The sequence below is a fragment of the Rhinolophus sinicus genome, chromosome 3 (assembly GCF_057876585.1).
Source record: "Rhinolophus sinicus isolate RSI-liver-muscle chromosome 3, RSI-T2T, whole genome shotgun sequence".
Taxonomy (NCBI): domain Eukaryota; kingdom Metazoa; phylum Chordata; class Mammalia; order Chiroptera; family Rhinolophidae; genus Rhinolophus; species Rhinolophus sinicus.
In genome coordinates, this window is record NC_142503.1 from 132,530,461 (window position 1) to 132,556,563 (window position 26,103).

The 26,103-nt window shown below is 42.7% G+C and overlaps 1 protein-coding gene across 2 annotated transcripts in view; it reads right to left on the bottom strand.

The window, feature by feature from the left end:
• The window catches only part of SCG5 (secretogranin V), a 48,970-nt gene that overhangs the window by 12,499 nt on the left and 10,368 nt on the right, over nucleotides 1-26,103 (bottom strand). For both annotated transcript variants that reach the window (XM_019725554.3, XM_019725553.3), the window contains exon 3: nucleotides 3,053-3,202. In XM_019725554.3, the coding sequence (XP_019581113.3) occupies nucleotides 3,053-3,202 (150 nt within the window). The remainder of the gene's footprint in view (nucleotides 1-3,052; nucleotides 3,203-26,103) is intronic.

The window sequence follows — 26,103 nt, forward strand, 5'->3', positions numbered from 1 at the left end:
AAGGCTATCCCTCTTGGCAGATGCTGTTATCTATGCCCTGCCATTACTAGACATGATGTTCTGAAAATGAGTCATTTTTTTGCTGTCTCTAATGTGCTTTAGACAACAGCTTTAAACGCGGGGAGGTCAGGGGCAGATGGATGGCTCAGGTAGAGCGCGAACTTTTAACAACAAGGTTGCCAGTTCAATTCCCGCATGGGATGGTGGGCTGCTCCCCCTGCAACTAAAGATTGAAAATGGTGACTGGACTTGGAGCTGAGCTGCACCCTCCACAACTAGATTGAAGGACAACAACTTGACTTGGAGCTGATGGGTCCTAGAAAAACACACTGTTCTCCAATATTCCCCATTAAAAATTAAAAAAAAAAAAAAAAGGCGGGGGAGATCAGAGAAGGAATTGAGAATTTTGTGCAGGGCTAGGGGGAAGAAAGAATCTCTTTTCAAAGGGATAAGGAAGCATCAAAGTCCATGCTAAAAGGGGTCTAATACAATCAGCCAAGTAGTCTAGTCTCTTGGGTCTGCTCTGAGGCCTTCCAGCTGCTTAGGCATTCAGCCTTTTGGCTCTTTGCAGCATGAAGTTCGTGGGGAAGTCACTGGCATTCTGAACAAGTCCCTAATGTCGCTCTACTGTGGCTCCCCACTTTTTACTGAACTATTTATCTAACTTCTTCACCCACAGCAATTAACATGTAGGAAAGGGAGAGCAAATCACACGAGTTCTGGCAATCTCCATAGGGCAGCTTTACAACCTTTTCATAATTGCTTCTCTGAGAGGTAGAGATAAAGCCCTGCTCCGGGAATCAAAGGTATCTTAGGTTTGAAAAACGTGCCCTGGAATTCACATCCTCTCCCCGAGGAGGGACTCGCTGAGTTCCGATGCTCTATCCAGGGTGAGTGGGCCATGATTCAGAGGAAAACACGGCACAGGAGGGGAAATTAAGATTTTGTTCTTGGATTGCTCCCCTGTGGTATCATGATTCTCAGTGAGGGTACCTGAAGTAATGTCTTACAAATAATGGCCACATCTACCAAGTGATTTCCTGTTTAGAATGCAAATTATGGTCGAACAAAGACTGAGAAACATGTTAGCTTAATGGAAAGACAGTAAAGGAAATGGCAGATCCTCTGTGACAAGAAAGGGTCTGGGAGTTGGGTTTCTATCCAACTCTATCAGCCCACCTGTCTCAGCGCTCCTAAGTGCTTCATTACATAGCTTGGTATCTGTCTTTTGGGGGGATAGCCCAGAGCTACATTGTACGTGTTTTACAGGCACTGAATATGTCCTCATTTCACAGATGAAGAGGCAGAGGCCCAGGGAAGTAAAGTGACTACTGACTGTGGTGAAGACTAGAACTCAGCTCTCTTGGCTCCAACTCTGATTCTCTTTCCATTCTCCTGCAACAGTGGTTCTCAGACGTGAGTATGCACCAGAACCATGTGGAAGGCAAATTAAAATACAGATTGCTGGGTACTACTCTCAGAGTTTCTGATTCAATAGGTCTAGGGTAGGGCCTCAAAGTTCGATTCCCAACAGGTTTCTAGGTCATGCTGATGCGGCTGGTCCCTGAAATGACACTTTCAGAACCACTGCACTATATTACATCTAATCCATTTAACCAAATCCCCATGCAGGCTGTTGGTCTTCAGACTCTGAATTGGTCTTTATTCCTACCCACCCAATGCTCTCCGAGCAAGTAAAGTGTGGCTGAAGGGACCGGCTCCGTGCAGTGATTTAGGCTTTCCTGTAGCCCAGGGCCAGCATCCCCACATTGGCTTGTTCCATCTCAGGATGGAGGCTCTGTGCCCCAGGAAACACAGACACCTCACCCTAAATGAAATGAGAAGTATCTCTCAGACACAGTGACTTCCAGAGAGAGCCTGCACTATGATTAAGAAAAGCTGAGGGGCCAATGCTGTCACAATTTTCAGAGCAAGGCAATTTGTCATGGCGGCTGAGTGCAGCCCTCTGTCAGATGGACCTGAGTTTGAATCTTGGCTCAGCTACTTGCTACACAGCTAACCTTAGGCATGTCACTGTCTAAGCTCCAGTTGCCATCTCTGTAAAGTAAGGATCATAAGTACCAGCTATTATTATTATTATTATTATTATTATTATGCTAGGGGGAAAGACTACTCTGGTGCTAAAAGTTAGCACGAGCCCAAGGAGAGAGACGCATTATTTGCTGGTGGCAAAGCTAAGTATAATCAGGATGCCATGTAATGACCCTTACTCTGTGCTAGGTACTGTGCTAAGTCCTTGACACGGGTAATTTAATTTATTTCCCACAATTACCACTTTGCAAATGTGGAAACTGAGGTGCAAAGTGGTTAATTAACGTGTTTAAGGTCACATACCTTGAACTTGGTTTGAATTCAGGTAGTCCGAATCAAGGGCCACTATTCTTAGCCCCCCAGGGAAGCAGCTCAAAGCCCAGCGTAAGTGTAGCCCACTCACCATTCATTCTCTTTGGCATTAGGGAGCAGGAAAGTGGAAAGCATACACAAGGAGCGAGGTAAGTTTCCACCTTCTACTTTAGCCAACTTCTTACCCTCACTCTCATGCCACCTCCCGGCCTCCAGACAAATATTTCAAGGTAGATGTTAACTGGTTAAGACAGTTGAAATGTTGAGTGTCAAGAGAAGTAAGGAAAACAAATGGGCATGGGTAATCCACAAGCCAAATAATCAGTACCAAGGACTCTAAAAATAGGCAGCAGTTGTAGCAAAGAAGAGGCCAAAAAAAACAAAAACGAAACAACCCTCTCTTTTTATATAAAGAATAGCAAGTGCAGAAAAGACCATCAATTCCCAAAGAGGGAGAGAGACAGAAGGTCAAGCCTTGGCAAGGGAGTCTGAAGTGGGTGCATCTGAACACCAGAACTCACCAAGGGTTCTAGAATAAATTACCCTTGCCAATCTACCTACAAACACATAGGGGCTCATCGGACTAGAAATACTACTTCTAGTCCAAATATTTGTAGCTGATGTTCAAATGTTTAATTTCCTCCCAAAGCCTCTACCATCCCCAAGAACCCAAGGGCAAGTGCGTTACCTGTTTTCCCAACTGGACAAGGGTTTGGAGGGTCTGGGTAACCCTGATCCTCACTGAAGTCCTTGGGAATGTTGTCACCAGTCAGCTCTGCCACGATGTTGGGGATGTTCCCAAAAGGACCCAAGTGCTGCAGCCCTTCATGAGCTCCACCTGCCAGAGAATCACAAGCAGTTCATGTCAGTGCATCTCATGTCAACTAATATTTATTCCGGCTCTGTGCTCTGTGCTGTGGGAAAGAAAAAGAATCAAACAATTCCCTGTGTTCTTTAAATTAATTACTCATGTATCATTTCCATCCAAAGCACATTATATACATGCTCTCATTAAAATGTCAATACAGCATTATGGGAGCACAGAAAAGGGAGAGTTGCATTTGGTTGATATAGGATGGGGAGGGTTTCTTGGACCAGTGAGTACTTGAGTGGTACTGACACAAATGGGTAGGGCTTTGGAAGCGGGGCATGGAGCTTGGGGGCTGGGAGAGGGAGCGGTGGGGAAGAGAAAGGGAGGCAACTGGCATCCAGGTATGAGAACAGGCTGACTGACAACATATAACCAAAAAAAGGTATGTGAAAGTCACTACCTTCCTGCCATTCTAGAGCAATCACTTAAAATTTGGTATATTTACTTCAATCTTCTCTCCCCTACATATCTTTTTATACATAAATGTTCATTTATTTTTCACTTAAAACATAAGCCACCATGTGGCTGCATGGTCTCTATTCCCTTAATTACAAATGGCTATGTAGTTTTCTATTCAGTGGTTCTATCATGGCATATTAATCATTGCCCTATGTGGGACATTTAATGTTTCCCAATTTACTCTTAGGCATTTGATTTTTTCCATGTTTTGGTTTAATTTTCCTCCAGATAGATTCCCATAAGTCAAATTCCTGGGTCAAAGGCTACAAATATTTTTATGGCCCTTTATATTATATCACCACACTGTTCTCTAGAAAGGAGCTACCAGTTTATAAAGTATCATCAACAAAAGATGAGAATGCCACTTTTACAACATCCTTACCAGCACTGGGTTTTATAAAAATAATTTTTGTTTTCCTTGATAATTTAAAAGGCTTTCAGAAAAATTACTGTTTTATTTTGAATGTCCTTGATTACCAGGTCAGTCAAATATTTTTCCATGTATTTACTTACTAGTTTTAATTTCTTTTTTGTGAGTTGTCTGTTTATGCTCTTGGAATTTTAATGTTTCTATTATAAATTTGTGTGCACATTTTCATAATAAAGATATCAGGCCTTTGGATGTCATATTTCCTGCAAATATTTTCCCATGTTTTCTGACTCTGATTTCTGGATATTATTATATTTTGTTAACATAAGTTTTTAATATTTATGTAGTCAGATTTATTGCTGTTATTCGCCTTTGTAATTTCTTCTCATCCTTTTAAGCTTACAAAATTGTTGTCCCTTCAGAAGTACTACCAAATATGTGGATATTTCTTTTAGTTTTTCTATTTTTAAAATTAACCCTTTAATCCATATGCTCTGTTTTAGTGCATATAAAAATAGTTAACCAATTATCCCACCAGAATTTGTTAAGTAGTTCTATATTTCCCCACTTCATTCCTTCAACAAATATTTAAGTGGCCCATACATATCAAAACCTGCTCTGAGTACCAAGGCATAGTAGTAAGCACAACTTACACTGTGTAATTGCTTTACTTATATATACAAATGCACATCAATTTCTGCACTCTTTCTTTTCTTGTATCCTTAATATCCTACAAGGTACAGGAAGCTTACTTTTCCAGCAGTAGAGCAGACCATTTCGTGGAATGAATTCCTGTTCATTAACTTTACTGGGTCACAGAGGCTCCACACTCTCAGCTCCCTTAACGCACAATCACCCTGTACATGAAACTATACACAAAGGACCAAACCAAAATCAAAAGGTGTGCATGAAATTAGAAGTAAAATCAGGCTACAATAACTCCATACTTGCACCTCCACGAGAAGGATGGTCTTGCCAACTGGTCATATTATTCAAGTCCAGCAGCTAGATAAGACTCCCTTTAATGTATTCAGCAAGATCATGTTAATATAGTCAGTAAGATCATGGCTAGATCTTAGTGTCCTTGGAATCATATTGTCTCTTCAAAGTGACTTTGTGTCACTCTATCTTAATTTATTATGTATGGTTGAAGTTTATCCTTAAAAGGATAATCTTACCTACTTTAATTCCCATTTCTTCTAGCCCCCAAATATAGACAGTACCAAGTGGCTAGGTTGTTTTGTTTACATTTATATTGTTATACTTCCTTGCTTTGTGATGGGTGTGAGTAGCCTGCAAAATTTCTGCATTTAAAAAAAGGTATTTTTGTAAATTTTCCAAGTGAATATTTAAAACGGGATGCATTTGTATATAGTCCATAAATGTCTAAATATAACCAATTATTCAACATTCTTAATTATATTAGTTTATGTCTTTATTCATATATTATCTTGTTTAAATTATCATATGATGACTATAGTTAAAGTATACCAACATCTATCAATAAGTATCTACCAAGATACACTTATCTACCAATAACTGTCTGTCAATCTCTTTTATTTCTTACTGTTTTCACTTTAGCATGTTGATGTTATGCTAGTTGGCATGCCCCAGAGTATAAATGCTTCATTTTGATTGTGTTATTAATGCATTAAGTAAAAACTGATAAATCGTATTTTGTTCCAGATGTCTTCTATTGGCACTGCACCCTCATTCTGATGTTTTGTGTTCCGGTAAATCTTTGACCACCATTTTATTTTTAACCTTTCTGTATCTTTCTGATGGTTTGCCCAATTCGTACTGTGGTGGCTGCCTTCAGAGACATTCTGGAGATTCCTATTTATTATCCCACGTTAACCCAAGACCTGCAAAAGGTAAAAGAGACAGATCAGTACGTGTGGTATTGATATATTTGAAGCTTTGTACAGTCTTGGCAAAATAATCACCCCTGTGCTTGCTATAGGGCACGCTCTCTGGTGTGTCAATACATGCCTCAACTTTTGAAAGCACCCTAGTCTTAAGTGCCAGGAATTATCCAACTTGGCTCAAAGGAGAATGCATGTCTTAATGCTCCATTAGTAATTAATGAAGGAAGCAAACACAGTTTCCTTTATGGAAGGCCTGCCAAGGCTCTGTTTACCTCTATGCACCAGTGCCATTAAAATGAATGCAGCACTTGTGAGGAAGCAACAGATGTTTAGCACCAGGCAGATACATTATAACACAGGCTCTTTAAAAACTACATTTTATGACATCAAATCAAGAAACACTCACTGAGGTAGGAACTGTGGGAGACATGTAGAAGTAACAAATACTATCCTTGGCTCTCCAGGAGGTTGCATTTTTTAGACAAGGAAAACACCATGTATAGAAAATAATTTGATAATTATAATGAATTGATAATTTCATTATCAATTATATATCAGAACATGACATAGTTGAGTAGACAACCAAATGCTACTTATCTGATTCTGTATAATGTTTAGGTTATACTTATCTATGACACCTGAAACCAAGTCAATCAAAATGTTAAGATGCTGTGGATGTTATTTAGTCCTTTTGTCCCAGTCTCAACCAAACACATATTTTTAAATCATCAATCATTCTGTCAGTTAAAAAAAAGTATGTATTGTGCATATATCAAGACCTGTACTAAGTGCTAGAGGGTCAATGATGGACCAGATAAATATGAGCCTTGCTCTCATAGAGTTTATAGTCTATAAGAGATACAAAAATAAAAATAAAAACGGGGAGTTGTGATGCACTTATAATGTAACGGGAATGCAGCAAGATATCACTGGTATGTAGAGGAGATATATCTAACCCAGATCTAGGACAGGGAGGACTTCCTGCAAGAAGTAACATACTGATGATTATGTTGAGTGCTTAGAAGATCTAATTGTGAAAGATGTGGTTCTTACTCTCTAGTTGGTTCTTCGTTCTCATCGGTTATTTAAGGCTAAAGCTATAAGCCAGTGGTATGTGATAAGATGTATTTCCCAATAAAAGTCATTATGGTTTAGACAAAAATGATGTAGAAATTTAGGGAACAAGGAACTTGCCAGAGAAACTTCCTTGGAAGAGGTAACACTTGAATTGAATCATGAAAAACAGAATCCATCCTTACTGGTGGCCAAGGAAAAACCACAAGTCAGGGTACAGAGGTCGGTGTGAGCACGGGATATTTGAGCATCACTGATGAGCACTGTTGGGGAAGGGAGGAGCTGAATGGGAGGGAAGAACAATGCCGGGCAGAAAAAGTACGAATTTATATAATGATAAACAGCAACCAAAGCTTTCTGGGCAGGAGAGCCATGTAATAATCGGATGCTGCGTAGAACATTCATTTAGCAACAGTTTAAAGTCCTTGTTCCCACCTAGGGGTGCACAGCAGAATCATTTGTGGAATTCGTGCTTGTTTTTTTCAATCCCAATGACTCTACTCCAAATCCCCTTATCCAAGTGTTCTTCTGAAGACCACTATACAAAGGTAGATTGAAGGAGAGTTAAGAAGCCCTGCTGTAAGGCTATCGCTGAAACTCAAGGGTAAAGAGACAGGATTGGGCTTAGACTGGCCAGAACACGAGCAGAAAAATGAGAGATTTCAAATAATGCATCAGGGCGAAATAAGTCAAGCGTGCATGAGGTTTCCAACGTCGAGAGGCTCACTGATTTGGGGAAATAATGCCACGGGGTAAAGACAGGACCTTTCATTACAGCTTTAAAATTATTTCAGGCAATTAATTAATGCTACCCTGTGAGGATGCTTTATTTATCTGTTTCCATCACAGCCACATCACTCCACAAATGTCTCTAGAATAAATAGATAATATCCAATTCTTGCCAAATAAGTTTTAAGCCCAGTTTTGTTTATATAAACTTGCTTTATATAATAAGATTGGTACCCTACAGCTATGTATTTCCAAGCAGCTAGAGCAAAAATTAACATAAGACCTGGTATTATATTATATTATATCGATATCTAGATATGGAATTATTGTAGGTTTTCTGTGCATTGCTTGGCAGTAAGTTGTCATGATCAGAAGCAATAGAGGGCAGGAAGTGAGGAAGAAATAGGAGACCTGGGTTGGTGTGATCTGGGCCAGGGCCCTAAAATCTTCTTGGCATGAACAGGAACACTCCCTAAAAGTCTTTTGAGGCCTTTTCCACATTTGGGGGGTGGATTTCTTCAACAGCTTTCAGTTTTTTTTCTATGTTCCCATCCCCTGCTTTGTGCCTGGATTCGCCCTCCTCTCAATGGCGATTCAGCTGGGTAGTTGATCTTGGTTTCAGTTGGCTATCTGGTCAACCTCAGATTCAGGCTTTCCCACTCATGGACTTGTCTAGTCTCAACATGGCAGCTTCCAGCAAGACTCCTGAGGATTAACAGCTGGGGTCCAATACTCATTTATCCAGAAAAGGGCACTAACTTTTCTGGTTAATTAAAAACTCCTTTTCATTTCAAATCCATTTTCCTGCCTTGGTGACTTTGAAGATAAGTTGCCAGTATACAGTGAATGAAAATATAAAATTGAATACATACTGACCCCCAATTTTTACCTGACTCTGAATAGTCATGGGCCTTTTGTTATATTGGTTGGGTTTTTTAGTTGTTTAGTTGTAGAATAAATCTCTGGTATCACACCTTATCTCAATGTCATTTGACTCTCCTAAGTGTATTGCATAAAAAACAAAATCTGTGTGAACTGAGCTTTCCAATTATAGAAATATCTCACTTATTTCTTTACTGGAGAATGTGGTTTTCCATATACTGTGTTTCTCTGAAAATAGGACCTAGCTGGACAATCAGGTCTAATGCATCTTTTGGAGAAAAAATTAATATAAGACCCGATATTATATTATATTATATTATATTATATTATATTATATTATATTATATTATATCATATTATTATATTATATTGTAGACTGGGTATTATATACTATATTATATTATATTATATTATATTATATTATATTATATTATATTATACCGGTATTATACCAGTATCATATTATATTGTATTACATTATATTATATTATAGACTCAGTCTTATATTATCTTACATTTATATAAGACCCAGTCTTATAGTAAAATAAGACTGGTTCTTATATTAATTTTTGCTCCAAAAGACGCATTAGAGCTGATTGTCCGGCTAGGTCTTATTTTCGGGGAAACACAGTAGTATCCAGATTACTGATGCACCCCCTTAAACATCAATATTCATTTATTTCACCACATTAAAGGAAATTTTTCACTGTGAATTTTAAGTAAACAGCAGCTTTGGAAAAATGACTTTACTTCTTGACAGGGTTGTAGCAGTGTGTTCTCACAGAGCTATAACTATATTAAATGGTCCCAGCTGCTATGGCTTTTACAGTTCTTTGTCTTCTCCTCCCTTGTAAGCTAGTAATCCTAGTCGTCCCAAATCTTTTTCTTAATGAAGTATAGCACATAAATAAATAAACTGAGAGCGGGCCTAGGCTCTTCCAATTTGCTTTACCACACACACACACACACACACACTCACACACACACACACACACACACACACAAATCACGTGGGGATTCAAAATGCAGATTCTGAGTCAAGAGGTGAAGGGCGGGGCCTGAGACTCTGCATTCCTAACGAGTTCCCAGGGAATGCTGATGCTGTTGGCTCATGAATTACACTATCAGTAGCAAGGGGTTGGAACATGAGAGAGCCAGACTTACTCAAATTATATAGAAAATAAGATTACATTAGCTCTGAGAGAGCTCTCAGTGACTATCTCGGTTCATGGAGTTTGTGACATCCAGTGTGGCTGCTAAGAGGGCTTTTGAAAAGTCACTTGAGGTTTCAGATAAGGGCGCTGTAGCTACAGTTAAAGTCCTTTTACTTAAGGTTTCACTCTAATTAAAGAGGCACTGCCTCACATTTCAAAAGAAAAGGACCCCCCAGCACCCTTTCTCCTTCAAACGAATTCTGTGGGAATCGGCGGTAAATACCTCCCTCTTGAAGGTAAGGTCTCACAGTACCAGTGATGTTCTTTAGAATGAGGCAAGAGCCCCTCCTGGCTGGGGCTGGTGGAGACAGTTTGGATAGACGTCAAGATTGGTTGGAAATGAAGAAAATAAATGAGGACCTGCACCACTCCGCCACCCTTTTGTAACATTATGGTTTCAATGTCCTTTTACATCCTTATTAAAACATTTTAACAGGTCAGTAGGACAAGAATTACTACTCACAATTAGAAGTGAGAAAGTGAGTCTTGGGAGAGAGTTCCTTGCTTAAAGCCACAAAGCCAGTTTTTGCTACTTAGAGGCTGGGGCTCCCAGCACTGCTTCCCCTCCACGATGGCACCAGAAGGGCCCCCCATGGGGCCGTATGGAGCCTATTCAAATCCTTCACAGTGGATTTCAATCTTCCAAAGATCAGATTAATTCTAGCTCCAGAGCATAATGGGCAGAATGACCTGTCAGAATAATAGGGGCCTCTCCTATTTTCTCACTCACTCTGAGGATCCAAAATGTCAGTGACTGGGGCGGGTGGGAGGGTGACAACTTCCCAGTCTAGCCAGGCACCCATGGGATGGGAAAGACGCTGAGATGGGGAGCCAGCTGCGGTCCTCGCGTCTGTGTGCCAGCCTCGTGCCAGGTTTAGAGAATCCAGACGCAGCCCCTGCCCAGCAGTCTCTGCCTTACAATTTGGTAACACCCTGACAAGCTCGCAGCCAGCAGTCTCATCCATCCCCCCACCCCCAGCCCAGCCCCACGCTGGGGCTGCCCATGGAACCACGTAACTGGGCATCGGTGCTGGGCAATAAAGGATAATTGTGGCGGGGCAGCCTGGTGCCAAGGAGCCAGTCACCCAGCTCATAAAAACGGAGTTCCATGAGGAGAGTCTGGCAGGGAGTGGGCACACTCTCCTGAATACCAGCCATTCAGCTGAAGGGAATGGATCCAGCAGTTTTCACTTATGTTACCACAAACAGCAGACGCTAAAAATACACTGTGGTCCCGGCCTTCATTCCTCCAGCACGTCTCGATACATCATTTATACACCAATGACGAGTTTTTCTTTTGTTAATGGTCTGGGAGACTGAAGTAATCAGATAGGTTATTCCAACGAACGCTACCCTCCTTTGGTGTTTCCCCTCAGAGTCCTGACAGAGAGCTGAAAGGGCAAAGGAGAGAGCACCTGAGGAAACAAGGAAAGAAAGTGGGAAGATGGAAAAGATCCCCTGCCGAAACTAAGAGGAGGGGAGACTAACAGGGGACAGATGAGGTGTCTGACTTCTCCTTCTCAATTATTCTCAATGAAATAATTAATACTGGGACTCATTTGTTTCAGGAACAGGCAACCCCTATCCCCACCCAGGCAGCATAATCTCTCTCTCTCAAGGATTTACTGTCCAGTTACAGGGTACAAAACATATCCACCTCAACACATATCTGATGTACATGCCAGTTCAGTGGAAGAGACCATTAGCACTATACAGACAGAGAAATATGTGTCCTAGAATGAGAAAATGAGTATATGGTCACTTACAATCAGAGATGGATGTTATGGCCTCAACCCTTCTCCTCCCTAGTAACAGAATTTAGTTGAAGCTGTTTAGAATTGTGAGGACTTATGTTGCAATATCCACATTCTCTAAACCCATGACAAGTGACCCCAAAGCACAGAGCATTTGGTAATTGAGAAAAACAAAGGAATGATTCTATCTATGCTGAATTGGCTTATTCATTGATTTGCCCCAGGACAGGGGGCTGGTCCAGGCACTTTGCTAGAGCCATCCTAACGCTAACTAACGCTCTGAGTCCTGCACCGGGACCTCCCCACACACCCGCCTGCATCAGCAGCAAACACACCGCACTTAGCTGGCTCCTTCCTATACGTGCAGGAGATCTGAATTGCGTCTGCTGGCAGAGAAGCAAAGTGAAACTCATTGTTCAGATATTTTGTCTTGAAAGGCATTTGTTTTCATTCCTTTTCTTTCTTTCTTCTGCTGCGCCTCTCATACTAGGATCTGAAGCACTCAGGCTCCTTCGGGACCAGAGGCAGCATTATCATCATCTACTTGGAGGCACGCAAACAGCAGAGGCAGAGACTCAGAGTCGAGCAAGCGTACTGCATTTCTAGCTTTCACATCTACATATGGTCCCAATTTAGGATCACAAGCAGAGTTGTTTATTTTAGAAAAGCTTTTTAGTTCACTTTTAAGGTATTTTGCTTAGGCATTGCTTGCTTTTCAAAAGGAGAAAATGTGTACTTTTTTCCAAAGTGGTGTTTGTTTTGGTTGTTTACTCATTTACAAAAGTTCAAATTTTATTCTGTGAATTAAACTAATTTTCCTGCAGCCACCACAAGCCCCGCCCTTCTGAACACATACACACACACACACACACACACACACACACACACACAACCTACAATTAACATAAAAGACATTAATTCGAAAAGGAGGCATTTTTTTAGGATAGCTGTGAATTTTGTAGGTTTTGGAAAAAACAGTCATTTCAATAGGTAATTTTCAGTAGCACTTTCAGCCCTTTCATATAACTTTATTTGCTGCCTGAAATGAAGCCTTTACTCAGCGATTTGTATGGAAGCCAAGTCTGTTTTTGTACTGAGGTTAAGGACCGCTTGGGGTCCTTTAAAAATTTATTCTATGATTCTTGCTGAAATTATATGACCTCACTGGGAGTCAGAGTGGAGCTTAAGCTGAGGTACCAAGTATTCTTGAAAAATTAATGGGACATAAAACAAAACTGTGGTGGGTATTGGCATTAGGCGAGGGCATGGACAAACCTCAAATACGAACCGAAAAAGTCATGACATGAACTTGGGCCCTCTCACGCCCAGTCCCATCGAGCGTCCTACTGTCTCCAATTATTTAAATCCTCTCACTGCATCTTCCTTTCTGAAACCTCTCTTATGGATGACGTCCTTTGTGCAGCGCCTGCGCCCCACATCTCCGTCCTCAAAGATGATGACAAATCCAATGCATCATTCCTCTGGGTACGTTTCTCTACTAACATGACAATGAGTCCTAATTCACATGTGGGACTCTGCTCCCTTATAATGCGTTTGCCCTTTAGAGAAGTTCTGGGATCATTATTGTATCGTAAAGTACTGACTTCACTAACTGGAATTCCAGGCCCCCTAGTGTACCAGTGAAAGAGACAAGCAGGGAATGTCAAGTTCTCAGGTCAGGAAAAGGGGCAGGGGTAGGGACGGTCCTGACAGGCAGGCAGAAATCAACATACGTCGGACATCCGAGGCTAACCCAGACCCACGTAAATGGATAAGAGGTTCAGAATTAGTATTCAAGGGTCCAAGGAGATAGCTTCCAACACAAATGAAAAGAACAGAAGAGACCTGAAGAAACCTAGGAAACAGGGATGCAATGAATGGGTAAGCCAACAGATGGCATGGGCACCAAGACATCGTGGTAATGGAGGTGGTCCTCTGCCCCAGACTCAAAAGTTCTTTGGTAGTTTCTGTTAAGGCTGAACTTTTCCAGCCAGCCTGCGCTTCAGGGGAAGTAGGTCACTGGGAACACACAGCTGAGAAGAAGGTGTGACGAAGGGGCAACAGAGCCAGGATGGGCCCATTATGGAAAATGGAGGAGGGAGGTGGGAAGGCCTGGCAGTGCTGGACCAGCCCAGACCCCTCTTCTATTGACTGGCTTGGTGTCAGGAGCCTCCTTTCTGAGGTTCTGAACTGGCCAGGGGAGCAGCACCCTTGCCCAGACTGGGGGTACACAGCTCGGGAATGCGATGATTTCCAATGGCAGTCCCCTCCACTCGTCTGTAGCTTAAGACAAGGGGAACTCAATTTGGGTCAGGGAAGGCCTTCTTGGCCATGACCAGGAACATTCAGACTTGGCCTTACAAATTCATACCTGCCTTAATTATTGAGTCCTTACTTCTCTTTCTCCATCCAAAGCTGCTGTAAATAAGTAAACGTCTTTCATAAATAGCTAGCATAAACATTTGTTTTGGACAAACAGTGATCTCCTTGTAGAACATTCTTTTCTGTTTCTGAGTTTCTGGCAGTTACTACCTTTTCCTTTTCTTTCCTTTTTTATTTTTTATTTTTTTAAAATTCCAGCCTCAGGAGGGAAGGGCAGTTGGTACGTGTCTGGAGAGAGGGAGTTGGCTCAGACTAAATCTTCTGCAAACTTTTGGTATATTTTTTTCTGGCCTATAGTTTTTCCATCTCACACAAATATTCCCAGCTTCTTCCTTTCATATCCATGTAATCTCTGCCTGGAATTCTTTTCTTCAAATGGCTTCAACCTTCCCACCTACTCACAACCAAAATTTTAACAAGAGCTACTGATGAAAAACAATGTTTGGCCTGAGTAAATTTCACCATCTCTCATTACTTGAACTAACATACAGCAGCACTGTCCTACAGAAATGTAATGCGAGTACAGCATAGGGAATATAGTCAATAATATTGTAATAACGATGTACGATATCAGGTGGGTACTAGACATGGGGATCATTTGGTAAGTTACATAAATGTCTAACCACTAGGCTGCACACCTGACACTAACATAATTTTTGTACTGAATACCAGAATTGATTACTGAATACCAGAATTGAAAAAAATTTTTTTAAATAAATAAAAACAAACAAAAAAAGAAAGATAATGTGAACCCACACAGGTCATTTTAAAATGCCTAGTAGCCTCATTTCAAAAAAAAAACAAAAAGAAACAGGTCAAATTAAATGTAATAATTTATTTTATTTATCCCAATAATATCCAAATTATTCTCATTTCAACATGTAACCAATATAAAACAAATGACTGATGAGCTATCTTGCATTCTTTTTTCCACACTGCCTGCACAACCTGGTGTGTAGTTTATACTTAGAGCACCCCAGCCATATTTCTTCAAGAGTTCAGGAGCCCCATGTGGCTGGCAGTCATATTGGACAGCTCAGGTACGTAACAGAGGTTTGACACGGCGAGCAAGATTCTACAGTCCAACTGCTGGGGTTTTAACCTTGGCTCCTTCATACTAGCTGTATGACGTTGCCAGTAAAAACGAGGATACAAGTAATGCCAATCTTAAGGAGTTGGTACAAGGACAAAATCAAATAAAATCGTCCTTGGAAAGCTTTTTGCATGGATTCTGGCAAATATTAAGTGGTTGTTATTTTACAATGCACGAGCTCTATACTTATGTGATCCTGGATGAGTTTTCTTACCTCTTTGAATATTCGTTTCCTTCTCTGTAAAACAGGGTGATAATAATACTTCATTGAAAAGATTAACTGGTACAAACATAGCACTTAATAAATATTCATTTCTTTCTCCTTGGATTCAGGTGTCAATAAACAGAGAAATAGCCCAAGGGCCAGCAGAGCGGGAACAGAGGTAAAGGGGCCTGGAGAGTAGTTGGCCAGCAGGATGGTCCCAAGGTAATTACGCCACAGGCAAGCATCCAGATGGTTCCCACCTACCCCAAGAAGTGTGAGAGTGCCCACTAGGTGTGTTTCTTTGGAAGTCCCTTTACTAGAAACTACATAACAGCAAGCAGGCTCAGTGTTTCACAGGCTGATGAAGGAGGTATCTGCACCTTATATGCTATAGCCCTATGTATGCCGAATTCAACAGACAGCCATTCAGTCCTTTAAAGCTACAGCCATGACTCAGCTCCCTTAGTGTTAATGAGAAGAAAAACAAATAAACTATTTGTTTATTATGCAATTCAAAATCTCTAATGGTAATGGCTTTGACTGCTTTCCTACTCAGAGACTGGTTGTTTTCACATTAAGGGCTTATACAAGATGTTGAGAAGGAAAACTCAAAAATTTGTAATTAAAACCATATCCTAAATATCCTTCTGCTCCTCTGCGCATTTGTTTATTTTTTTCTTAGGATTGATTTGTTAAGCGTTTGGGGGAACAGCTTGTGAGGGTGTTTGAAATCCAAGATTCAAGCAGGGAGGGACACCCGAGTGATGGGATTGGTCATGACATCAGACGTCACTGGCCATTCCTCAAACCACCAGCTCGGAACCCTTCACGGAGCACTTTAAGGAGATGTTGTAAACGCTCCAAAGGTTTTAATGCTCCCTTGCGCTATAATGTTCCAGAAGGCTCGTTTCGAATGACAGTAAAACTGCCATGAAGAAGAAAGTGAATTTGGATGACACCGAGGGCTCAGCCATTTCTCCCACCAGTGCTAAGGAAAATTTTGATAAGACACTGAACAGTGCTTGGTTTTACCTGAAGGGACTTACGATCTCACAACTCTGACTCCTCACTTCTCCACAGGAATTCAATAAAACTAAATGTAACAATAAAAAAAGGCACTAAGAGGCAGCCGGATGGCTCAGTTGGTTAGAGCGCGAGCTCTGAACCACAGTGTTGCCGGTTTGATTCCCGGCGGCGCCCTCTGCAACTAAGACTGAAAACGGTGACTGGACTTTGACTTGGAGCTGAGCTGCGCCCTCCACAACTGGACTGAAGGACAACGACTTGGAGCTGATGGGCCCGGGAGAAACACACTGTTGCCCAATATTCCCCAATAAAATTAAAAAAAAAAAAAGGAACTAAAACAAACATAGCAAAACACCCTCCACTAAAGTAGTTTCCCTCCTGACCCTAGATTTCTTTCCATCTCTATGTTATCGTTCAGAAAGTGGCAGAAACCCTGCTTTTTTGATGTTGCTACATACAGGAGCTAATACTAATGTGATTGTTTAAACAAACAGAGTTGGGTAAAGATGCGGACTTACCTAAATAGAAACAAAATTAATTTCTTAAGAATATACATACAGACCATTCAGGATACTCATGTTAATCTAATTATTTCAGCGGTATTAAGCACAGGCTTGGGAAAAGTGGCCCTGTTGAATAAACGTACTTATAATTCATTTCAAGGCAGTGATTTGAGACTTAAAGGACTTTGGCGAGGGGGGGCGGGGGTATAACTACAAAAATAATACTTAAACCTTGAGAAGTTTTACACCAGAAACCCCAAAGGGTTTTACTCATGCTGACGTACATTTCCCTGTTTGATAAACGAAAAAGAATGACTATGAGAGGAAGAAGATTCTCTGAGAACTGGAGACACAAATGGAGGCCAGGCTCCCTTAGGCATCGCTGTTCCAGATTGGAGTTGGGAGGCACGACTGGCAGCAGTTCATTACTATTCCCTGGGGCCTCAGCTCTTAAGTTAGACTAGAGCTTCCTTCCTTCTCTCTGCCTGCTCCGGTGTTCTTTACATGAAGCAGATATTCCATACATATTTGTTGACAGGACGGCCTCCATTCTGTGCGACTGGAGGTGACTGAATGGTTCTAGACAGAACACGTTATTTACATACATAAAATAATTATCAGAACATACATGACTAGGGTTCTTGCTACTACTATTTCTAGAGGTGGATTTACAGTGAAGAAAATGAAGCTTAAGATTCAGGGCCATTTATTTGCAGGCCAATTACAAGGCCCGGCACCGAATTTTGTATTTGCAATTTTATATTCTTCTTAAAGGTTTCCAAACTGCATAAGCTTCAGGCCTCACAGAACTTGGATCTGCCCTGGGCTGTTCTGAAAAGCCATCCATGAATTCGATCTTGAACTTTTCATGTCATTATTTCGACTCCTACTCATCCAAAACAAATATAAATCAATTAAGTCAGTAACCACGGACATATTAGGCACGGGTTTCCTCACTTCTGAAAATGAAAGGCAATTGGCTATGATTCCTCAGGTCCCAAAAGCGGGAGATGTGGAAAAGTAAGGCACAGTGGGAAACAGGAGGCAAAGCATCCTGGCTACACTGCTATTATAACAGCTGGCACATAACCTTCAGCAGAGAACTTCACCTTGTGGGACCACAATGTTCTCCACTATGAAAGGAGGCAGGTGGATAAGATGTGCTGAAGTCCCATCCGGGCTGTGATTCCAATACCCTAACTTGCACAGTGTGCTACATCTTACACCCTCTCTCTCTGGATTCGCACACTAACCCTAGGGAGTATTCATTGGAATATTCTGGCAAGGTTCTAAATCAGTGTTCTTTCTGCTGTTGGCAGATATTTGCCAACTGAATATACTAAAAACCATTAAATTGTGTATTCTAAATGTATAGCATGTGGATTATATCTCAATATAATGGAGACATATATATGTGTGTGTATATATATGTATATATATATGTATATATATATATATAGGTATGCAAAAAAATGTACACATTTTAAGAGATGTTATCTGTGTATTACTTTTCAAAGTTGACTTGAATTATAGTAGCAATATGTAGTATGACCTTGGTTCAAAAGATGGCGTTAATCAAATGAATATTAGCCTCATTCATTGCATCACAATTTTAATAGTTTTTTCGTTTCTTAAAATGTGTATACATCTTTTTGTCACCCTCTGTGTATATGTTTAAAACCAACCCTACCTAACCTTCCCTTACACACACACACACACCATGCCAACTCATAATCATTGATAGGTCAATTATAAACGTCCAAATTGTGAATGTCCTGTGTGTGTGACTGGCACTCAGCATTCTTATCACGTCACTCACCTTATAACCACTTATTAATACCCTTCCCCAGCCCTGGCGACTAGAGAAACCACTTCATCATGGGCCGGTGGCACCACCTGGTGGCCATCCCAGGAAATCCCTGACCAGCTATTTCTGCACTACCTCCTCTCTCACGGTCCTGGGACCTCATGCACAAGCCATTCTCCCCTCTTTTCTTCCTCCATCTTCAGGGTTCAGTTAATTCTAGGTTAGGTAAACCCCAATCTATACACAAGCATTCCTTTCCACCTCTTCACCTAACTCTTGCCCAGAGTCTCCCTGTATTGCTGCTAAACAACTTAAGGAACTTCAGTTACAAGTCTGCACTGTGAAAAGGGAAAGCAGCAAATCATAAAAGGCCAGACAAAATCAGAGCTACTAAAAAGGCAGCCCATCTCACTAACAAGTAATTCAGAGGATAAAACAAACAAATAGCTAGATAATAGATGGAAAGACAGTCAGTTTTGTTGGTAATCAAATTAAAACAATGAGATGCCATTTTTGCCTGTTAAGTGAAAAGACATCTTTAAAAAGGCGATACTCACAGTTAGCAGGAGAGACAAATTCCCACGAACAGATGGAGAGCAAGCAGCCATATTAGTCCAACACACACAGAAAGCAATGTGACACTCTGTTAGAAATGTCACCTAAAGAGCTGCAAGGAGCTTGACCCAATTTTTCTTTTCATAGACATATATACCCTAGAGAACTTATCAGAAGCCTACACAAAGCTTTATGGTGCAAATATGGTCGCTGAAACAATGTATATGATGGGGACAAACTGTAAAAGCTGTAAATGGCCAACCTGCGGAATCTGAGGAGAGCACATCAAGCTTACTTAAGGGAACTGTGGCATAAACATACAATAGGATATAACGTAGTTACTAAAAACAACAGTGATTTTTCATGATACATGAAAAGGCTCTTGATATAATATTCAGTATAAAAATCCAGATAAAAATATTTACAGGATGATTTTTAAAAGCTACATAGATACATAGAAAAAGAGACTGGAAGGAAACACGACAAATGTCAAAAATGGGTATCTCTAGGTGGTAAGATTGGAAACCATTTATTTTCTAAATCATCCACAATGGGCTTTATTACTCCATAATACAAAAAACTACTATAGTCATAAGTAACCCATACTGCTTAGAGTCTTTATAGGCAATCCCAAATTTCCTTCTGATGGTGCAGTGGTAGGAAAAATAAAGCCTGCCGAGCAGTGGTTTTCCAAAGGGGGTGAGGCTGACCCACAGAGAACATCTGACGGTATCTGAAGACATTTCTAGTTGTCACAAGTTGGGGGATTCTCCTGGCATCTGATGGGCAGAAGCCAGGGATGCTGCCTCCACAATGGAGAAGACTGTGGCTCAATGTCAAGAGTGTTGAGAGTGAAAACCCTGCTCTAGAGCCAAACACACGATTTGAATCCACATCCCATCCCCCTTAGCTGGTCAGTGCCGGGCCAATTACTCACATCCTATGCCCTTTACCTGGTCAGTGCCGGGCCAATTACTCACTGTACACCACAACTTCCCCTTGCAAAACGGAGTGATCACATAGCGTTTCCGAGGACAAAAATAACAACATACAGAGAGAGTCAGGCACATAGTATTTGCAAAGTAAATATTAGTTCCCTTCCCCTAGAACCACGTTTAAAGAAAGAACAGTATTATTCAAATTTGTGTGTTTTTGTTTGTTTGTTAGGTATTATGAAATAGTACTTTCTAACCTTTTAATTACATCTCAATTACACTCATTTCCAACATAGTCTTGGAGTTAAGTAAGCTTTAACGTGTTCTTCCCAGATTCTAGAGCTTTAATATCCCAGATGAAATAGTGAATTCTTGGGTCTATAACAGTGATTACCAAAAACTCATGGAGGCAAATGTCTCCATGAGTATGGAGCTGATAGAGATGAAACGCTAATCGCCTCTCCTGACATTGCCCAACTGGGTCCACCCTGCAGTTAAAAGGCTGAGTCTGGAGAGGGGTGCGGGGAACCAAAGGACACAAGCATAGGTGTCACGCATGCATCTCTCACTAGCAACCAAAGCTACATGTGATTGATTTGGGGCTCATTCATCAATTTGCGTTTCTTGCACTTTTTCCCTCCACCAATGATTCAAGCTCTACCTATAAATCTGCTCATAGAAATTAAAAAGGGTCTGGAGAAAGCAAAACTCTCCATCCAAGATACCCTCATTGCTGACTGCTTCTCCATCAAGACAGTACTGGTACAATCTGGAGCCAGGGGAGATCCCACCAGCTGCCGCTCAGCTCCTTTGCCTAAACTGGGGTGAGGCTGACGGCCGCTCATGCACTGTCATCAGAGCTGTAACTGATGAGGGCGAGGGAGGTGCCCTGACATGCCTTGGAGCATGGATGAACACAGTGAAGCAGGGTCGGGAGGACGGACAAGGCTGCCTGAGGGCTGATAACTTACTCTGGTCACAGCCAGGGAACCAGCAAGCTGGGAGCGAGCTGACTGGCCCCTGCCTGCAGGTACATGTTGCCTGTGCACGGCCCAGACCCATAGGCACCAAAACCCTGCCTGTAAAATAACTAGAGGTGCTTACGAGGCTCCAGTGTGCTTTATACAGGCCTAGTAAAATGAGAGCTGACTGCCAAAAATTCTCTTCACTGACCACACATTTGAAAAAAAAAAAAAAATCCTTTCGATAATTAGTATAATGCATCATTGACTGTCGGAATAACTCTTCTTTTCCCCCCCTTCCTTTCAAAACACTTTCAGACAATAGCACCTGCCTGGTTGCCATATTTTTGCACACTCCAGTGACCAAGGACTATTCACAGAGTTTGAACAAACTGAACAAATGGTCCCTCCCATCATCTGCTGAAGGAATTAAAAAAAAAAAAAAAAGGAAAGAAAGCAGGAGAGGAGGAGACCCACTGGTAAGCTTAGGAGACAGGCGTCTTTGGAAGTTCGCAGCAAAGGAATTCTTCCCAGCAGGCCCAACCATTCCTGCTGCTGGGGAGGAAAATGTTAGTCACCACCTCTTGTCCAAACTATGCAGGCTTTGTTGACACAGGCCTGCTGGGCTGTCGTACCAGAAAGATGGCAGTAGGAAGGTCCCCTGGGCCTCTGCAGGGAAGGACAGACTGGACTGTCACCTCAGCCACAATCTCTGTCTCAAAGAAACACGTTGACAGGTTACTGGGGGAGCAGACCAGGAGTGCAGACGCCCGCCACAAATCTCCGCTGGAAGGGCCCGTCACCATGGGCATGTCCGACTCTGGGTAAGCGTCGCTCTGCCTTGCTCAGGCCAAATGCCAGCGGACAACTCTTCCCACTGCAAGGTGTGCCACCACCCACTGTACACCCAGGTATACTCTACGGCACTGTGAGAGGTCAGCGTCTGGCCCTCGGGGAGCTTATAATCAAATGTGTCCAAGTGAACGACCACATTCCGTCTCTGTCAACCATGCAGGCCGAGTAACTGAAGAAGTCCCTACCTCCATCTCCCGAGACCCCAGCGGTGTGAGGGCCAAAATGTGCATGTACTTGACCAACCCTAAAACAAATAGCTAATGCAGCCTCCCACCCAATACCACCACCACTGTCACCATCAAGGGCGTCTCCAGGTTTGGGGCAGCCTTTTTATCTGCAAGGAGAGATGTGTTGCAGGACACTGCAGGCAAGGTGACAGGTTGTGGGAGGCAGGAGCTTCCCTGGGGAAGCTTAGGGAACTGAGTAACACACACCCTATGCCCCCATCCCCACACGATTTAAGTCTAGAATATGGTGATACTCTTAAAAGTGTCCAGGCTTCCCTGCTGCCACAGTCCGTCCCCATAATCACCCTGCACTCAGCACATACTGGGCTGCTAAAACATCCTTCTTCCTGCCTGAACCCCATGGTCCACATCCGACCCCTCCTTAAGGAAGTCCAGCTCAAGTTCAACTGACCCATGATGCCTTTTCTGGAGGCCAACACTTTATCCCCGTCCAGAACTCCTTTAGCGGTGACTGTCTGACCCACATCCTGGGCTCCCAGCTTCTATCCCAGTGTGTTGTAGATACGCATTTCAATGTTTATGGCCCTCCCCCTCCCCTAGGCTCAGGTTCCTTAAACAAGGGCTGCATGTCACAGGAAGGGAAAGTGGGCCCTGCTACTCTGCTGTGCATCAATCTAAGCTATCAGTTTGTATCACACACAGTGATCTAGCTGGCCACCTCCCTGCAGTGAGGTGGTGGATGAAAACAGTTCATTATCCCTGATCTCTTCTGTGTTTTGTCATTCTCACACCTCCGGATGCATCTAGACTGAAGCACCAATGGAAAATGCAGCCAGAGAATGGAGAAGCAAGGAGGCAAACAGTCGAATCCTGCTCCATCCCTGATTTGCTATAAAAACAACTCAATTCCTCTGGTGAGAGTTTAACCTTTACTAACGGGTTAAAGGAAGGTTATACCTGACACTTACCTATTTTACTAAGATCCTATATAAATAAACTAGATGCGTGCTTACTGATTTTAAAATGCATCAAGGTCACAGTTCCTGGCGTATAGTAGACACTCAAAAACTGCAAGTGAGTAAATAAAAATGAAAGCGTGTAGACCGCATTTTGATAGGACGCCCAGTTCCAGGGAAGAATATCGGTCACGGCCCGCAGACAGGCCAGCCCGGGGACAGTCTGCCGTCAGGCCCCCGACAGCACGTCGCCGGGGCCTCCGCACACGTGTCTGACGCGGACATCGCTTGTGTGCACAGGCGCGTGCTTCCCTCGTGGCCTGGCAGTTCACCAACGAGTCTTCTTGACTTTAAAACGCCTCTATAACCGAGTTCACAGCAAAACACAACACGTACACAGACATAAGGACAAGATAGTAGAACAGAGCAAGGTTGAAGATGGAAAAGTTGCCATTTACGAGAATGTTCAGGAGGAAGCCGCGCTCACTACAGTCACATCTTCCTAACGCCTGACGTCAACACCGACAGGGAGCAGAGAGCGTCGTTTTAAGACCCAGTGGGGGAAACGGGTCCCTCTGAAGCTGAACACGCAACTCCTGAGGGCAGTTTTCCGAGGCCACGCCTAGAAGAACGCAGGGATGGGGAACACAGGACGTGGCCGTAGATACGACCATCTACCATCCCTGAAGTCATTTACACCTGGAAACACACCTGGTGGGATGGAAGGAGGAATGACCACAGAGGGATGCTTCTCTCACGCGGGACATTTCAGATGGTCCCAAACGCTTTGGTACCAATGCTGGGGATGCACCAGACAACTTACCTCCATTTGCAGACTGGAAAAATACAATTCACAGAGTTTAAGGGACTTGCTCGTGCCACACGGCTGGTTGCCTGCCTCAGTGCTCTTCCTGCCGCCCACCCCCACCTTCCATACCACATGCCCCGACCGCTACGCCAGTCACATAGCACCCCACGGTCAAAAGCGCACGCCTAGTTTTCATGGTGGTGCCGAGCAGTGGCCTGTGAAACCCTTCTGGTCTGCTTCAATAACTTTCTTTACGAACTGTGGTGCCCCAGGTATTGCACCCATTTGTTCCGAGAGGGCAGTTTGTCAGCAAATTTGCTTCCTGAAGCTTCATGTCCCCAAAACACCATCTCCCCAAGTCCGCATGTGGTTTACCACGACTCCCAGCGTCATATTAGGTTGGTGCAAGAGTAATTGTGGTTTTTGCAATTATTTTTAAACTGTTTAAACTGCAGTTACTTTTGCACCGACCTCTCAGCTAAATGTCACAGGATTAGACGGGTCTACAAGGGGACAGGGACAGAAGCCAGCTGGTTGGAGAGTTGCATTCAAACCTAACACAGCTGGCTTGCCAGCTAACTTGTGAAGCTCAAGCTGTGTCGTGGGGGCAACTTTCAACTTTTCCCCCCACTGTTACAAAGATTGTATCCAATCAGACAGAGTACAGGAAAGTATTTTTGCAACCCATAAAATATTATATAAAATGTAGTTACCACTATTCCATTTCCTACATGTGCATGATGCACTTTGTGGATTATCTGTGGAAGTGTTCACTGTGGGGCCCCTGGAAACTCAGCACGCTTCTTGTTGCCTCACCCTTTTCCCAGATGGCCTGTCTCAGGTAATGGGGACCGAGGCCCCAGCTTGAACCCACTCTGGGCTTCGGCTAGGACAGCATGTCCGGGAGGACCCCTGTCAGACACGTATTTGCAGGAGGAACTGAGATGCCTCCTTGGGAAAGACGCACACTAATGGAAAGAGGAGTCTGGCTCCCCGAGGCTGACGCAGGGACAAATCACAGTCAATGAGGAGGGAGGGGTTTTAGCTCCTATGGTGCCCGATGCTTAGTTCGATTTGTCTCCCTGTCCAATCACTCACGTGAATCCTATGGAAACCACAGGGCGGGGATATGGAGGGGTTGTTGGGAACATTGTGCAATAAAATGGCAAGTTTTGCTTCCCGAAAAGCTCTCCAGGATTTAGGGGCACACGGTATACTGAGGGATCGCCCTCTGCCCTCATCACCAACACCTTACAACAGAACTCCCTGCAGCTGCACCTGCTCAGTGGCTGGAGGACCAGGTGATACCCAGGTAAAATGGACCAGGAGAAGAAAAAGGGGGGGATGGGGAACTGCCCCTTGATAGCAGACCGATTCGTTATGTTCAGGATCATACATGGGGTATGTTCTGGGATCTCCAGGAATATTTAGGGTACTTTACAAGGAGCTGAGGTCCTGAGTGGGTAGTTGTGAGAAGGCCCAGTGAATTTTGGATTATTAAAGTTAACATGTTGCGTACGGCGGGGTTTAAATCCCTCGTGAAGATTCTCGTGATCCGTACGCAGCGTGTTAAAATGCTCCAGCAAAGTAGAACATAGGGAATATAGTCAATAATACTGTAACAACTATGTATGGTGTCAGGTGGGTCCTAGATTTATCGAGGTGATTACTTTGTAAGGTATATAAATGTCTAATCAGTCTGTTGCATACCTGAAACTCGCAGAATATTGCACATCAACTGTAATTGAAAAATAAAAAAGAATTTTAAATTTTAAAAATAAGCCTAAATAAATACGTAATATGCTCCAGGTGTACTTATAGGTTGTATCACAGGCCTGATGATCTTGACTGAAATAACACCAGTCGCACTTGCTGGTGTCTCAGACATCGATGTTGTTTCAAAGAGGTTATTTTGACAAATATTTAGTATGTGTCTATTACGTGCCCGGCCCTGTCTAGGTACTGCTGACAGAAAGCCAGGCAGACACCGTGTCCAGTGAGGGAGGCAGTGCCTCTGTAAGCAGCAGTTCAAAGAAGGATCCACAATGAGCCTGGGAGTAAGTACCATCCTTTAAACCTGCATCACAGTGTGGTCTCAGATCAAGCTTGTCCATCTATGTCTATACCTGTGATCAACTAGCTGTGTGGGACGTAACAGAAGAAATGACCAGGGCTCTGAGCCCACTTATAGCGACTAACTGCATCCCAAGATAAGTCACTTCTCTGAGCTTCTCTTTCCACAC